The 17863-nt window shown below is 36.6% G+C and overlaps 2 protein-coding genes and 2 long non-coding RNA genes across 5 annotated transcripts; 2 read left to right on the top strand and 2 right to left on the bottom strand.

Annotated features, from left to right (window-relative positions):
* Window positions 1-503: 503 nt before the first annotated feature.
* On the bottom strand, window positions 504-17440 carry LOC124437145 (sacsin-like). The gene is made up of 12 exons (XM_046987154.1): window positions 17226-17440; window positions 16683-16736; window positions 16368-16427; window positions 16196-16248; window positions 15967-16059; window positions 14837-15446; window positions 8994-9082; window positions 7959-8217; window positions 4460-7420; window positions 3948-4085; window positions 617-3830; window positions 504-516 (listed from the first exon to the last, which is right to left on the bottom strand). Exons 6-12 carry the CDS (start codon window positions 14847-14849, stop codon window positions 504-506), a joined length of 6687 nt encoding a protein of 2228 aa, XP_046843110.1. The 5' UTR covers window positions 14850-15446; window positions 15967-16059; window positions 16196-16248; window positions 16368-16427; window positions 16683-16736; window positions 17226-17440.
* LOC124437380 lies at window positions 9727-10657 on the top strand. The gene is made up of 3 exons (XR_006945672.1): window positions 9727-10132; window positions 10213-10368; window positions 10491-10657. It is a non-coding gene; the product is annotated as an uncharacterized LOC124437380 (long non-coding RNA).
* LOC124437379 lies at window positions 10667-11775 on the top strand. Its single transcript, XR_006945670.1, has 2 exons — window positions 10667-10748; window positions 11532-11775. It is a non-coding gene; the product is annotated as an uncharacterized LOC124437379 (long non-coding RNA).
* On the bottom strand, window positions 11310-14257 carry LOC124437363 (G2/M phase-specific E3 ubiquitin-protein ligase-like). 2 transcript variants are annotated; one of them, XM_046987341.1, is made up of 5 exons: window positions 13498-14257; window positions 12793-13406; window positions 12190-12710; window positions 11764-12112; window positions 11310-11675 (listed from the first exon to the last, which is right to left on the bottom strand). In XM_046987341.1, the coding sequence occupies exons 2-5, from the start codon at window positions 13148-13150 to the stop codon at window positions 11446-11448; spliced, it is 1458 nt and encodes a 485-aa protein (XP_046843297.1). In that variant the 5' UTR covers window positions 13151-13406; window positions 13498-14257; the 3' UTR covers window positions 11310-11445. The 2 variants fall into 2 exon arrangements, with proteins under 2 accessions (XP_046843297.1, XP_046843296.1); XM_046987340.1 differs by having other exon boundaries at window positions 12793-14257.
* Window positions 17441-17863: the final 423 nt, after the last annotated feature.

The raw sequence follows: 17863 nt of genomic DNA on the forward strand, positions 1-17863 counted from the left end.
AAGATCTTTCCATTTGTCTGAGAACACGCGTTCACTCTTGTGATTACGAGGATCAAAAACAAAATGAATTTCACTGGCTTTAGCGTCGTCCGCGTTTTGAAGAAGTTCTTTCAATATTCCAACGTCTGCAGGATAGGAACGTAAGATGTTCTTTAAGCGATCCGTTAAATCTTCATGTTGTCCAAACGGTTGACCAATTGGTTGAGAAAAGTGGTCCAGATCAGCCTCTCTTTGTTCTTTAGCACCACAATAGTATGCAAGTTGTGGACGTATCTTGGGATGGACACGTTTACATCTACCATCAATCTCCAGCCATGGTGTCTCATTGATCACAAGTTCACTGCCATCATGTAGTTTGCCATCTTCATCTGGCAGTGGCAATTCATAATTTTTTCGACCACCTGATAAAATGTATAGTTCTTCAGCAAGCACAACGAGAGTATCAATTTCTTTGTCCAAAAGTTTTTTAGATGCAGTATTTTCTCTTAAGCGATTCATGGCCGTTATAAAGTCTTCCTTGGAAAAAATCTTCTTTATTCCATACCAATTGACAAGAATTTTGAACTTAGTTTTGTATACAGAAGGTAAAGAAAAGAAATAAGGAGAAGCGTCATACTTATTCCAGTCTTGTGCAACCTGTGCAGCATTCACCAGTTGTCCTTTAACGAAAAGCCAAGATCTAGATTCTAATTGCTCGCGAAGCCAAATTTGATCTTGGCTTACATTCTTAGTAATGACTACACTCTGAAAATACTCATAGATTGTAAAACATAATTTTTCTTTTTGTTCATCAGCGAGATGGATCGTTGACACAATTATCCTATCAAGTTGCTCAATAACATCAGAAATTTTTGGCTTTTTCGATGAAACTCGGAGAATCTTTTTCAAAGACAGATTTGGCGCGCATACACTTTTTGACGACTCATCTAAAATAAGAAATTTGGTGCCAACAAGATACTTAAACTTTTCCAAATGAAGAGAATTAGCATCAGCAAACTGCATTCCACGGCAATGATCAAATTTCCACGAGAACGGATAATCGCTTGGCTTTGAAAGAATTGGGAGAAAAGGAGTTTCGCGTAGAATTTTTACACCTTCTTCTGAAATGAAGGCATCTGATGGCATATCATTCATAAACTTAATCATCAGATTTATTTTAACAATATCACGCTGATCAGAGATTGATTTTGCTCTCTCACACAAACTGCTCCAAGGCAAAAAATCGACAATCATACCAAGTTCTTCCAACATCATGGCTAGCTCCTTCTCCAGAAGTCGATCGTCCAACGGAAATCGTTTATCATGTTCATAAAACAGACAGGCAGCTTTTCCTTTGGGATGAACAAGCTCATTCGATGTACGAAGAATCATGCCATCCTTGGAACAACTGAAGCAGGGAACAGTTTTCAAAAGATCATCATAATCGCGATGTTTTTTCAGTCGACGTGTAAGAATATGAACGAGAACGGAACTTCTCAAATCTGCTGAAATACGCGATGCGTTAGGGAAAAAATATTCCTTCAAGAATTTATCTTCTGTTAACAAATGGTTATTGATAAATTCTCCCTTTCCACAACTTTGAAAAGCTTCCATGAAATTCGGAGGAATCGATAAAACATTTTCACCTAAATGATTCATGATGGCGACACTTTCTTTCTGCTTGCTCAGTTTTGGATCAAGAATGAGACAATCTTGAAGTTTTGTCCACTTTCCCCTACATTTGAATACCTTTACCTCTTCGTCAATTATACTGTTAAAAAAAGAATCAAGAAATGGCCTCCAGGCTCGGGGGTGGTGCACTTTCGTTGGATTTGGCCATAAGCAATGAAATTCATATTGTTTTGCATTGTAAGACTGAAGCATCAGTAGTAAATCAAAATAAGCTTGTACTAACGAATCTTCCATCAACGCTTCGTTCCATTTTGCTTCAAAAGGTTTGAACAACTGATGTTCACCAACACCTTCCTCCCACAATCGTCGGCGATTGGAATAAACAGAAAACGAACCGTTGACGTGAACTGGAAGACCAGACTCTATAGACAATGGCATAAAGCAATACACTTCCCCAGGTACAGACTGAATCTTAACATCGTTACGATTCAAGAGATCTATTTTTGTAGCAACTCCTGTGACTGGAACTACACCGTTTCTAACACCTTCATCACTTCGTGCAACTTGAAATGACAATCTACAGCCAGTGCAGGAATTGACAAGCCATTTTTCAGACATTTGACATGGGTTTGATACATCGTTTAAATCAGCTTTTACAAAGCAAACATTAATATTGATGAGCATGGTGCACCTTGGACCCTCCTTTGGAAGTTTTCGTTTTAATCTGTTTTGACGAAACCAATCTGACGAACTTTTCAACATTGATTCCCCTTTCTTCAAATTTGAAAACAACGTTTTCTCAATTGTCTTTGTAACTGTGATTAATGGATGAGTTAAAGATAACTTTGGATTGGAATTTTTTTGTATTTCAAACACCCGAACTTCCTTAACGTTTTGAGAGAAGAGTAAAAGCGTTGAGGAGGCCTTTGTCAATGATTTGACGAGGTTTTTAATGTTCTCTGGGGTATAAGGTTCTTTTGAAATGCCACTCGTTCGGGCCTGCAACTCGGTGCGAAATGGAAAACGGAACAACGTTCCAGGAAAATAAAATGCATCGTCACCGCTCATGTCACAGCCAAAGAGTTGATGGTAAGGTAAGAATTGATCAGGAAACGCAGATAAAACATGACTGTTGTCAGCAAAACTCAACATCAATCCTCCTTGTCTTGAATTTCTGTCAATCAAGTCGGAAATATGAGTCATATTTGGATCAAAAATAACAAGATTTTCGCCACTAACAAAACTCGGAACGTCAGTAAGATGATAAACAGAGTTAAAGCCTAAACCAAAACGACCGACTTTCTCCAAATCTTCTTTCTTTGTTTCACCAGCAAGTTTATTTATGTTGCCAAAATCTTCATCCGAAAACATGGCATCATTATAAGCATACAAAGCAGGACCTTGGCAAGGTGATAGTTGATCTGAAAGTAAAGTCTCACAAGAATTATTTCGCCAGTCGATAACAAAGTAAACCTTCGTCGCTCGAGCATCATCTGCATTTTGTATAAGTTCTTTGAAAATGGCGACACCTTCTTTATACTGCTGTAGGATATTTCGTAAACGTGTAGTCAGCGGTTCGTACTGACCAGCTTCCACAAAATTTATACCAATTGCTTTCGCTCCAGCAAGGCAATTAGACAGACGTGGAACTTTGAGACGACGTGCCAAATCCTCGGGGATAGCTTTATGAATCAAGTGAGATTTAATAGAAAATTGATATTCGGAGACACCTCGTCTTAAGAACTCACGGTCGCAGTAAGTGCATGTATGACACGGTTCAAGCTTTAATTTGTCAGGCTTTGTCTGAACAGGAATAAGAAGTTTCCTACGTAGATCCTCTGATAATTCAACTTTGCTTCTAACTATCCATTCCAATACACCACGACATTGATCTAAGTCGTGCATCACCTCATCATGCGGTACATTTTCAGAGCTGTCATGTCTCTTCTTGATATTTTGCATCCAATTGAGCAAATCCTTAACGTCAAAACTGAGCTTTGCTCCATGGGAAACTAAGAAGTCTTTCACAACAAATAAATCTCTAGGAAGGCAGAACAAGTAAGGATGAAGATCGATATTCTTGGGGAAGGGCGATTCAAATGCTACATTTTCTGGTGCTGTAAAGCCATTTCCATGCCACACCCACTGTACAAGAGAATGGTTTTTCAAGAACTTCGCCACCATATCCGTGGATAACTTTGAGATGACTAAGTAAATATCTAATGGAATATATAAGGTTATAAATAAAGAATAATCATTGCTAAAAAAGGTTTTTGTACAAACGAGGTGTAAAGTAAATACAAATTTTTCTAGGAAGTCATAACATTTATACTCACTTTTAATCATTTCTTGAAAGTTGGCGACTTCAACTGGGGTTGTTTCCTCATTAAACCAAGAATGGACTGCAATTTTTAATTGCTGGAAAATATTATTCCATAAACTTTGTTGAACTTTTGTGTGAACACCCACGAGATCTATAAAGTAATGCACAGATTTTAAATAACTAAAACAACAACACGCATGTCAAGTAGGCTGATGTTTTTAGAACAATACTTCTCATAAAAATTAACCTTCATTTTATTGATGAAGTTTACATTCCCTCTTGTTCAGAGCCGTCCCAAGAACGTTAATTAAGGAGGAAAGGGAAGGTGTATATTTATATAATCAGTTGTGCCTGACTAGTTTCTATTGAAAAGAAATTCACTTTCAAAAATATCAATGAAGCACTACTGGATGTAAAAACAAACATTCCCTACTGAATGTTCTAGAGACAACCGTTTATCTTGTTTAACATCTATTTTAAGAATACTTAAAAACTCAACTGGAAATAAAAGAAAATCACCAATACCTCTAACTTCACTTGAAACGAGTCGCTCCTTAAAAATAGGAACCGTTGCACCAACCAAAAGGGACCACGAATCGGGCAACATTGTGTTTGGACAACACACTGTATCACCATAGTACCAGGGCATAAAGTCTGGGTACGTATTAGTACGATCAAGTACGCGAGGTAGCCATGGTAACCCACTTAAAACATTTTTCAACTGCCTACCGTCGGCGGTCAATTGCTTTAAAAGAAGTAAATGCTGATTGAAAAGTTCAACAAGCGCCAGACCTTGATCCGAAGAAATCGAAGAGCGCTTTCTCAGTAAATCCAAAATATCATCGGGTTTTAAATCATCTCGGCGTCGAATTTTAAGTTCCTGTTTGCGTTTGTTGACTATATGTGAGAAATGATCTGTTGGAAAGACGCTTTGATCGTTGGAAAACAACCTTATTAAAATGTTGTCAGAATGGTCAAAAAGTGAGCTTGGTGGCATTCTTCGTCCGCTTGCCGTTGGAATGGAATGTACTCTACGAATAAACTTTAGGAACGCAGGTGTTTCCTGTATCAGCATCTCAATTTTCTGTAAAATCCAAAGTACCACGTCATCTTTATAATCATCACTCGAGTCAGAATCCAAAAAAGTTTCCAAGTTATGCATGAGTAAACTTGCATTACTTTCCACCTTCACGCCAAGTTTCAATAAAAGACTATAACTCTCTATCTTTGAAGATGATATAATTTTTTCTCGATTAATAAAATGAAAAGTCTTAGGCAACAACAGATCGCGAGGCGCAACCAGGTAAAATTGTCCGTTCGAGTCAATGCAGGAGAGATAGTTGCTTCCATCTAGTGCTTGGAATATGGGTAAAGACTGAATGAATGATACATGATACATTTTAATATTATCCAGCTTAGAAAATATGGAACAGATTTCGTCTTGAATTTCATTTGACATCATAGAAAGTTGATCATTTACATTTTTTCCAACACGATGCATAACTTCCAGGATCCCGTTGGGTGTAGGTAGAGATACATATTGTAGAAGTTGATTATGTTTCACAAAAGATGGTAATTCTTGCACCACAATACAACCTGAACGTTTTAAAAGATCGCTAACTTTATTAGAGAGTGTATTGAAACACGAAGGATGTTTATCAAGAATGATGGATGAATGGTAAGACAGCTTTGCCATTTTGCATGGAACAGTCCATGTCACAGGAATAAGGTACATTTCTTGAAACTCGTTAAGACGATCAGGATAATTATCGTTAATCCACTTCCATACCAGTTCTAACCAAGATCGTGTGGGTTGCCCTTCAATCTCTGGATTCCAATAGACAGATTCTGGTTTGCTGTAAGAGTCGTTTGCCCAATCAAGGGGAAAGTTTTGCCACAGTAAATGCTTGATGTCTTCGGGAGTAGGATGACGTAATTGGGTGTATTGAGATCTACCAACTTCATCAAGTTTTATCTTCACTTCACGGGGAAGACTACTCAATAAAAGGCGGTGCTTCATATTTGGTAGGAGATCGGCACTATGGCGATGAGATGAAATGAAGATTTTGTCCACGTTTGTACGCGAGAAAGTCAGGAAATTTCCATTTTCCAATGGAAGAAGAGCTACATCCCAAAGATCTTTAATGTTATCAGGAACATTTAACAACACATACTCCAATAAAAGCAATTTCTTTTCAAAACTTATCTCATTGCCATGAAATTGAGAATACGAACGTAGCACGTTGCACAAATACTCTGGGGTGACATTTTTAAGGCATTGCCAACCACATTTTTCATGAAATTCATCGATTGCTTGAAGTACATGTTGAGGTACTGTAATGACAGGTTCTCCAGCGCTGAGTAATGTAAACAAAACGGCATCTTTCATTTCTTCTCTAACATTCAAACGGTTGAGTACAGCTTCTCCAAGATCCACCCAACGATAGCCATTTATTGGCATGGTAAAAAATATCTTCTCGACTAAAACTGAACAAAGTAATGGTTGTATGATACACTTCCATTCAGGTCGGACATCATCAAGCGCGGGCAAAGAGGCATATACAATCTTGGCGGTCAATTCTGGCAAATATTTTCCATGGCAATCTCTCACAATGTTCACAATAAGACTAGCATAAACATGACTTCCAATGTCTTTCAGAAGAAGCTGGTTCCATTGGGCTGTTTCGTCGTTTAGGCAATCAGGTCCGGGCCATTTCAAAGCTCTTCTGTTGTCAGTAAGTCCAAAGTAACCGTTTACTTGAACTGGCAAACCTGTTCTTGATTCGGGTGGAAGAGGTAGAAAACAGAAAATTCTTCCAAGAAAAGATAAGTCGTTGTTATTGATATCTACAGGAAAAGCGATGCCAATCCAAGGTAGTAGCTTTAAATTATTTGCAAGCTCAATAAGTTGCTCATTTCTGGTGCCGACTTGATTTGCCAAAAACCATTCTTTTATTTCAATTTCTTTATCAGGACAGTGTATTTCAATTTTCATGCGATGAAAAGTCATTCTCGCAGCAAAATTCCAGTCGACAGAGATATCCTGAATCAATTCCAGTCTACTTTTTCTTACTTCATTTCTTGACTCTTCAGATATTTTAGCAGTAAAAAGATGGACGATCTCGCCATGATTTTCCCGTTCATAAAGACTTATGGATTCAATGTTCTTCAGAAAGAGAAGTATAGCATGAGCTTCATTTCGAAAAGACTCAAAAAGAGACATAACCATTTCTTTGGTATAGATCTTTTGAGACAGCTCCGATGGTTGAGTTCGTAAAGGAAAGCGAAAGAGCGTTCCGTCATAATGGTGAATACCTTGACTTAGATCACACTCCAAAATTTTGTGAAATGGATGAAATTGGTCAAAATGTTCGTCAAGTAATGGATCTTCCAAAGAAAATGCTTGCCCAGGTTCACCACGTACAAAATACTTCTCGTGTGGGTCTAGGAAGGCAATTCTGTTGCCACTCGCAATACTGGGAAGATCTAAACAACCATAATGAAATAAGTAACTCTGCAAAATTAAATGTAGCAACAACGGATTTGAATAGTTTAATATACAGCACTTTGTGAAAGAATTGCCATCCATTCTACCACCCCTCCCCTGTTAAAACAACATGACGAATTTGTTCTGATTATGGTTACGACTTTTTTTCTCGGGGAAGGGAGGGGATATTATGCTCGAAGTAAGCTTTTCTCACGAAATATTTGGATCATTGAAATTTGCGAAATTTATGCAATATTTTTGCGAAAATCTTTATAACAACACTGAACTAACTTTGCATTTATGTTAAAATGGAAACGTCTGTAGAAAAGTTGCCCCAGTAAAGTGAATGTAAATTAACAACGCTTGTAGTGTTCGTGAATGAAAAAACAGTCCACACTTTTAGCTGGACTAATTTTTCCATCCTCTGTCAGTTTAAGAACAGGTTTTAAACAGTATCGAAGTGCCACTCACAACCCCCACAACCCCCCCTTTGGCACAATCAGGTGTGTAAATTTTGCCAAAATCGTTAGCTCATACCTGTAATGTGGTAAACAGAATTAAATCCAATTCCAAACCGACCCACTTTCAAAGGATTATCTTTCTTGTTACTACGCATGAGACGCTGAAGGCCCTTCCAATCATCTTCAGTAAACAATGCATTATTGAAGAAATATAATGCAGATCCCTGAAATAATTCTAAGTTTTGTGAAACCAAAGATGACGTGCCAAATGAGCTTGCATCAAATAAAATCTTCACATCTCTTGCACCCGCATCATCAGCATTTTGAATTAGTTCCTGAAACAAACAAGACAGAGTTAGAAGGGCTTTCAAAGGGGGCGCATGTCACATTCACAGACCCATAACCGATGGTGTTATAATGAACTTCGCACGTTGTACACAAGGACGCATATTCATTCATTCTGCAATGGCAGGCTGATTTCTTTTGAAAGTGAAATTGTTCACGAACAAAACTAGCCAGTCATGGCATAATACATGAATACAGTCATCCTCAAATAACGTTCAATTGACGCCCGTGTCACAGGATATTAGAAAGAAGCTATTGATGGTAATTAATTGCCTTTGTAAATATTAAGAGCGTCGAGGAATTGCATTTAATGTCCGTGTACAAAGCATATTGTCTACGAAGATCAGCGTTTTTGTTTTGTTTTCTTTAGAGAATCGGCAAAAAGATAGAAATATTTCGAGAACATAATGACTTCTTAAAAAATGCGTTGATTATGATTGCACGCACATCTGGATTTCCCAGCACGATGAAGCACGTGCACAAATTAATGACCTTGAAGGACATCAACACTCGAATGTCCACGTTGATATCCGCCGATTCTTGGAATACGAACAAATTCTCTTGGAATTACAACCAGTTCTTGGAATATCTACTAATTCTTGGAATGTCAAGTTATTGTTGCAATATTCCTTCAAACATTTCAACTCACAGTCAATATTTCAGATTTTATAGAGTTCTAGTGTAAGTCGACAATGAGTATAAGAAAAAATATTCACTCATAAAGCTAGTAATTAAAAGTGGTCATCATTCAGTGATATTTTGTTACCTTAAGTATTTGTCCACCATCAGGATACCTCAGCAAAATGTTTTTTAAAATATCTGTCAATGGAGGTCGTTCCTGACCAAAAAATCTACCTAAAAATATATCATGACCCAGTTACAACTCCATCCAGACTATCCCATGCAATGAACCACACCCAACAAATCCAACAACTTAAATTTACAAAATGGAAAAAAGCACTAGTACAACGTATCTGTCGGAACTTGTGTAAATAAGTAATAGATAATTGTTATTTTAAACTAGGAACTTATGAAAGAACGGAAATAGGAACTTATGTTAATACTTTATTAGTTGTGACACGTTGAAAAGTCAGTCCTTCTGTCGCTGTCTGTGAATGTAAAAACTCGAAATGTTTATTTGTGATGTAGAATAGTCATATTTATGGCGTTCCGTTCCGGTCATAATTATATGAAGTTGATCAAACGAAAAACAATCGCTCATAAATATGTCGAACTTTCAAAGTTGAAGTTCAAACGTTAAAAACTAAAACAAAATGCCCAATGTCAATAGCAAACATCGATGCATACAGTCGAACCGCTCAAAAATAAATCGAAGTGCAAAAATATAAGTCGAAGGGAAACGGAAGTCATGTACTGCAGTAGGAAGCGGAAGTCTTCGTGGACGAACAACTAATATAAAAGTAAACAAAATGGCTGTTAGAAACCAAATAAGCGCTATTGAGCTAGAGGAATTTTACAAGAGCTTTGATTTCTTCATTCAACGATGTGTCTTTTGATTCAGCTGAGTATATTTCTCGCCGTCTCGATGGATATGAAAGAAATCTAAGTGTAATATTGGCAAGACTGCAAGAATCGTTTCCTAATGAAGCACAATTGCTAACAGATATGAGAGATCTTCTTGGTATCGTTCGTACCCAGAAAGAAAGGTCTGAGGTATTATCATTTCGCTCATTAATGGCAGAGGAACAGCAAACTAATGACCAAATAAGTGTAAACCAGATTAGGAGTTGCGTTGGTCGACCCAGACTTCACGTTTCTGAAGAATTGCTGGGGACACTACACTCTCAGGTTGGATTTTCGTGGTCGCAGATTGCAAGAGATCTTGGCATTTCTGAAAGTACCATACGTCGCAGAAGACGATTGTTTCAAATGCCAAGTCAACAGGTATTTTCTAACATAGAAAATAGCGTTCTTGATCGACTTGTCCGTGAAATCTTGGATGTGACGCCTAGAATTGGTTATAGATTAATACAGGGTGCGTTACGACAACGTGGACTGCATGTCCAACGACGACGAGTTCTTGAATCGTTGCACCGGGTTGACCCAGTTGTGGTAACCCTTAGAGGATCAAGAAGCATCATACGAAGACGCTATTCCGTTCCTTGTCCAAATGCGTTATGGTATGTGAAATATTCATTAAGGGAAAACTGGTGGTAAAATAAAACTCTATCTTTCTTTTGTAGTCATTGAAAATCATGTTAGTTTATTGGCACATGTCAAAAGGGTTAAAAATTTTTTGTAGGCATTTGGATGGGAATCACAAACTTATTCAACCGTATCGTATTGTAATTCATGGTGGCATAGATGGGTATTCTAGAATGATTGTCTTCTTAAGAGCATCAACAAACAACCAAGCATCTACTGTAATGGAATGCTTTAGGGATGCTGTTAATCAGTACAACTTACCTTCACGTGCGTACTGATTTAGGGTTAGAGAATATTGAAGTTGCTCGATTTATGCTTCAATATCGTGGTCTGAATAGAGGCAGCTGCATAACAGGTACATCTGTTCACAACCAGCATATTGAACGACTTTGGCGTGAAGTTAACTCAATTGTGTGTAGTCGTTTTATCAATATTTTTGCATACCTTGAAACTCTAATTCTAGACACTAATAATGAAATTCATTTGATTGCATTACATTTGGTGTACATCCCACTCATTAACAATGCACTGCAGAAATTAAGTGAATCGTGGAATTGCCATTCTTTGAGCACCGAGGAAATCTTAGCCCAAGGCAGCTTTGGGTACAAGGAATTGTTGCTAATCAAAATAGTGATTTTAGTGCTGTGACTAGCATTGAGATGGGTTACAAATAGATTGGAATGAGTATGGAGTTGAAGAAGATGGCCCAGTTTCAGAATTGCAGTCAAATTATCGTGTTAGAGTGCCATCTTCAACAGTATGTTTAACAGAAAATCATGTTGAACACCTAAATAATATTGCTCAGAGACTAAGGGGCAGGAGACCAAGATGGACTGATAGCTTTTTTAGTTGTATTGGACAACATTCAGCAACATAGTTAGATATATTTACTACTAAAATGACTGAGCTGATCATATCCAATACAAGACTTTGTTAAGAAGCATTTAAAATGCAATAGATATAGTAACTTTTAAGTTCAGCACTAATAGTGTAAAAGTCAACATACAAACAGTTTCAAATCTAACAAAACTTAGTTCTGTTTTATATACCCTCTATACAATTCCAAAACCTTCTTCTTGGAAATTCAAGGCTGAGTCCATATTTCTTTCAAACTCTTCATAGTTTTTTACCTCACCAGGTAATTCCAATTCCAATGGACATGTGTTAGCATTGGGGTAAATGAATGTATTTTGAAGAATAGTTATACTCGATGGATGAAAACCCATTGGAGGTAAGGATTTGCAACCAGTTGAAAACATCAAAACACTAGGAATTTTAGAACCTGTAATAATTAAAGTATATTAACATCATGATTTAAAGAATGTTGCCAAAACAACAACATGTACAAATTCTAAAAAAATATAACATACTTTGTGATGAAAGATACCGAGTGAAAAACTGTTTGATGCGAATCTCAACATTATCAAACTGAACAACAGATAAAAAATCATGGAGTGTCAAAGGTGGGCAAGTACCAGCCACAAATAAGGTTTCCATCTTGTCTGGATGTCTTCTGATTACGTCAAGAAGTGGGCATAAGCTGATCATCAATTGATCAATTTCAGCCTTCCTGGATAAGATGACTCCATGCAGACACAAGGACATAATAGCTTGAAAACGATTATCAATATTGACGGGATGAGGAAAACCTGACTCAACTAACAAAGGTTGAATTTCAGAAGCCAAGGTTTTGTTGTTTTCTTCATCAAAAGCATCTAGCTTTTAAAAGTATAAGCCAAAGTTAATTTTCATAGTTGTAAGAGCACAAAAAAAAAATTGATTACTTTTCTAATCACCTTTTTCAAGACATCTACATATTCAGCATCAACAACATCCTCTGGACGGAGGTGATCCACCACGTCATTAGGCTGAGGGTTGAGGAAATATGCATACAAAACCTTTGGAAAATATGGAAAACCAGGACCACCATGAACTATTGATGCTGCAATAATCCGTCCAGCCACCTTATACAGATTTGATCTAAGAGCATCTGTATTGTGCATTGGTAAAAAAATTCCATCTCTTCCTTCAAAAAGACGAGGAGTAGCTGATGGAGAAAGGAGTTCACGCAACAGTAAAGTGAAGAACTCTCGTTTAGGGCCACCACCATCAATTGCTAATTCGTCTTCAAATGTGACCTTCAATGGTTTCTTAAAATCAAAATGTCTGTGTTTGAAAAATGACACACTATCAGCAAAAATTGATGATCTGCTGACTGTCAAGCGTGTAGGAGTCCCAGGGATGGGTTGTAGAGAGTATAATAGGTCTTTTAAACATGCATCCTCCTCAATTTTAGAGCCATCAAATTGTTGTTCATCTGAAAAAAATGTGAAAATTTACATTACTTTATCCAAATTTGTTGACTATGTAAACTTTCTTAACTACCTGGAAATAATTACCTGACTTGGAAGGTATATGACTTATAACATAGTCCACAGCCAGATCAAGTGTTGTACAATTTACAGCTTGTGCAAACACTTCAGCAGGACAATTTGGGAACATTTCATCTAGTTTCTGCTTTTCAATGCTACAGAGATTTAAAGAACTTCTTATGCCATCGGAAGTTTCACCTGTCTCACAAGCAATTGGGAGCGATGGAGTGGTAGTTGGAATAACAGTAACATATTGCTCACTGCTTTGCCTTTGATTGGACTCCAAATTGCGTGATACATTCAATCTTATATCACTACTTCTGACAAAATTATCCACATTATCACTCAATTCAACAATGTCATCATCCTGAATAAAACTCATCATAGTAAATGCATGATTTTGTAATCGCTAGAGCTTAACTGAACTAGCAATTAATCTACAGTCATAATGTGGACAGTGTGTAATCTTAAGGCATATAATGAAGAGTTGCAGTACCTCATCACTGTCGATCTTTACTAGAGAGCGGATATAAATTGGTCCAGTCCCACTAATGTGTCGTATTATTTTGGCATTTGCTTCTTGCCCTTGTGGCAGTTTTAATTGGGCGATGCCATTTCCGACAGACTTTACAAACTCAAAGCTTGGAAAAAATTAATTGTATTTAAGTAATTTAACCCATTCAATTCCACTGCAAGATACAAAATTGAATACTACATACTTCAATAGCTTACGTGTTTGGTCCTGTAATATGCTTCTTGAAAATACTGTGTAATTCCGCTCGTAATTGATCTTCTGACCACGATTTATCAAGACTCCATGCGTCAACAAATAAACTTCTTTTCACGAGGTCTTCCTTTACTTGTCGCCGAGGGACTTGATCCCAATCTGGATTAGGTAGTAGACACACGTCTTTTATAACCAACTCTGCAGCAGGTTTGGCTTAGTATTTCCCTTTTTGTTTTGTAGTGTAAGGGATAAACCGACCTCTTTCACTTCTTCTGGAACTATGAATCCTATTAGCAATTCCCGACGACACACGAGGAATTTGGAATCTTTGGCCGATTTCTTCTTCAACTGAGCCAAAGGACCTGCTACTAGTACTATCATCGCTTCTGCTTGGGGTATTGCTGGAAGCAGTGTCCGGTAAATTTTGAAGAGACGACACAACACGCCTAACTATTTCATTTAAGTTGTCCGCCATTTTTGATATGAGTCATAGTTATATCTTATTAAGTAGGTTTTGAATGGTTTTGTATGACCATAGACCATATCCGCTAATATCTCAGTGACTTCCGTTTCCCTTCGACTTATATTTTTGCACTTCGATTTATTTTTGAGCGGTTCGACTGTATGCATCGATGTTTGCTATTGACATTGGGCATTTTGTTTTAGTTTTTAACGTTTGAACTTCAACTTTGAAAGTTCGACATATTTATGAGCGATTGTTTTTCGTTTGATCAACTTCATATAATTATGACCGGAACGGAACGCCATACATATTGGAATAGTTATAAGCAACATTGAAAATTTTGTGTCGACTGCGCATACAAATTGGATAGCATACAGTCCCAAAAACGAATCGGCAGACGCATAACTGCTTTGTGCTACAGTATTTCAAACATTTTGTCGGCATAAAAAACATTAGTACATCAACACCACTGTTCATTTGAAGATTTCAACGACCTTAAATTTATTGACCTTTGGACTAAGAAAGCTATTACAAGTAGTTTCAATGGGAAAGATTTCAAAATCTTTTCCTCAAAGTTGATTTAATATATTTAGCGAATAGATGCGTTTGAACATGTTTTAATACGGAAATAATTACATGGCAAAATGGCCCACAATTTCACGCTTGTGACCCAACTTTTACAGCCAAATCCTTATTGGTTTTCTAAGAAAATTAATCTTATCGATTGTTTTCCAAGAGAATACGTACAAAATACTTGCAAATGAGGAGTAAAAAATGACATATGCTTTGGTACCGAAGGAGTATATTGTAGTATGAGAAAACGAAAGTACCGAAAACACGTTGATATTGAAACATTTGCACATAGAAATATCTTTCCTTACCTGTAACCGGCATCCTCTCACAATTCACTTCATTTGTGAAGAACAATTGCTGCAGGTAAGCCTTCAAAGAGACGACGTAAAGTACTTACGTACTCACCTTCCATGGGATGTGTCGATTCTGTCAAAGCACGTGCTTGTACAGTGTTTCATATTCATAAGTCACTTTCCATTTGCGCTAGATAAAGAGATTGGTAACGAACTAGGAAACATGGCGGTAAGGTTTTGTTTATATGAAATATAAATGAATTTTTTAATAAGACGATAGTCAACAACAGGATGCTTTATGAAATTTTAAGCCACAAAAGGCAAGCAGCCGACCAAAGGAAGGAAAGAAATATTGCAAGGAAATAAAGAAACGTTAGCTTTTTATATCAAAATAATGGCGGCCGCCACGGTAATGAAATTATTCTTATTTTAATAGTTCGTAGTGTTTGAACGTAAACACAAGCAATTGAAGAGGAAACATTCATTCTAGTCATTGGTTATGTTTTTTCTATTTCAGTCTGCACCAGGGCCTGCTTTCTACATGTTATGGACAAGCACTCTAGCACCAAGGATATTTGCTGAGCCATTGGATCAGGAAGTCGTTGACCCAAAGCAGCAAAAAGAACTAGAGCGGGAAATGAAAAAAAGATTATTTACAGATAATGTAACTGCAAAAGTTAAAGAGCAATGAATCTCCGATCAGAGTTTTAAATAAATAACTGAGATATGGGTTAAGCAACCTGTTTGCAAAGATGCCAGGTTAACACAGTCAATGTTGAATATTCTAAATCTCTCTAAAGCTAGCTAGCATGCTAATTGGGGAGGGGATGATATTCAATATTCATTTCTGACTGACTTCACGGAAACTTTAATTCCTTTCAAAACAAATCAGTTGGGCAGAGCTGAAAATATCATTATCCACACCCCACCCCCAAATTAGCTTTCTGGTTTTGCCTCTGCTTATATTGACAAGTAGGTGACTATGTAAACAAAACCAAAATTATTCTAAAATATACATATATAGATATGCAAAAATGATAGTAAAAAGCTCCAATCTATAATCAAATAATATTAAATCAAATTTCTTCACCATTATTGAACTTGAAAGCACATGGAATATCAACAAAAATTTTTAGAATTAGTACCTGCTCTTGGAATATGTGTTAAATTGTAGGACATCTATCAATTCTTTGAAAATTTATCAGGTCTTGGAATATAAAGTCTTTCTTGGAATAGTCCTTCAAACATTTCAAATCACAATTAGAATTTTAGATTTTTAGAGTTCTAGTATAAGTAGACAATGAGAATAAAAAAAAATAATCACTCATAAAGCTAGTAATTAAAAGTGGTCATCATTCAGTGATATTTTGTTACCTTACGTATTTGTCCACCATCAGGATACCTAAGCAAAATGTTTTTCAAAACATCTGTTAAAGAAGGTCGTTATAGCTAAATTACCCAAGAGAACACAACATACAAAAGTACCAAAAACATGTTGCATTGAAACATTGGAACACAATTACACCATAGAAATATCTTTCCTTACCTGCAACCTGCATCCTTATAAGCTTTTGCATCATATTGTGAAGAAGCACTGTAGGTAAACCTTTACAGAGATGAAGCAAAGTACATTGGTATTTACTCTCCATGGCATGTGTACAAGCCTGCACTTCAATTGTTCATTTAAGAAATCAAAGATGTTCACTGTCTTAGCACCAGCTTATGCAAAGGTTGATGGTTTGCACATGCTCAAGACTTCTCACAAACTTCTCTGACGTTTTCATTGATAAAGTGTGATCATAAGCCTAACCAGCAATGACTACATCACACAAATAAAAGCAAACTTATTTTTAATCCATACCAGCAGTATTAGTTTCTTTGATTGACTGTTCATTGCCATTAGCCACTGATGAATCTAAAACACAACATATGTATAAGAAAATGAAATAAAGTAAGTTAATCAAAGTGTTTGCCATATTTGAAATGTTATGATAGAAGCAAGTAGGATCAGACATTCTTAAAGAGAAAATTGTTTTCTCTTTTTTTTGCTAGTATTCACTTTATGCTATTATACTTGACATTTAAGTCTTTGTGAGTGATTTGTAATTTTTAGTCAGTCTCACTGTCTTAGTTTACGTTAGTGTACTCAGTATAAACTAAAGAGTAAACAATAAGATGAATGAATAAGAATTTAAACATCATGTGTGCCTGAGGAAACTATTAATTTTCAAATGACTTTAATTTTATATGCATCATAGAGAGGGTCATTTTCGTACAAATTTATTTATCACTTCAGCCTACAGATCCTGTCCTCTGCCGACTTGAGGATTATATTTTCAAACTATGGTTTGTTCAAAGAAAAGTTCAATTATTCACACAAAAATGAATTATTAGCTAAAATTACCTTTCTCCGCCTTATTATCCATCAGTGTCGTTGGCTAAACACAATCACCAGCCTTAGAAAACTGTCCCACTTCTGAAGTGATTTCTGGTAATTTCAGACTATGTTTCTAACTTTATTCGTCGGCCATTTTAATTATTTTAACACATGATCATGGACACGACATGTAAAACAACAAGAATGTAAAGCCGGCCGCACACTGATGAACTTGCCGCGCGTACTTGTTATTCGTGACAAGTGTGATCGACAAAAGTTCCTATTAATGTTTTATGCAGTGCGGTGTTTGAAATTAAATGAAGATATGATCTTCGCACTTTGCTGGACAACTTAAGCAATCGTCTCAGGACCTGAAAAAATCAGGTGACTCAACGGGATCATATCTTCATTTAAAAGTTCCTATTGTGAGCGGAAGTTTAGAAGAACATTTGTTATTCGTGACAGATGAGTCAAAGATCAAACAAGTTTGATATTTTTTGTCACGAGTGACAAAAAATCCTCGTGTGCCGAGAGCAAAAAGCAAATGGGCTGTAAATGACAAAAATGCGCACGGGCGAGATTAGTATCAATCGAAAAAAAATGAAAAGATTAGGGTCTTACAACATTTAGGATCTTAATTTAAAACACAGCTCTAAAAATAACAT

This window comes from Xenia sp. Carnegie-2017, unplaced genomic scaffold (genome assembly GCF_021976095.1).
Source record: "Xenia sp. Carnegie-2017 unplaced genomic scaffold, XeniaSp_v1 HiC_scaffold_16, whole genome shotgun sequence".
In the NCBI taxonomy this organism is placed as follows: Eukaryota; Metazoa; Cnidaria; class Anthozoa; order Malacalcyonacea; family Xeniidae; genus Xenia; species Xenia sp. Carnegie-2017.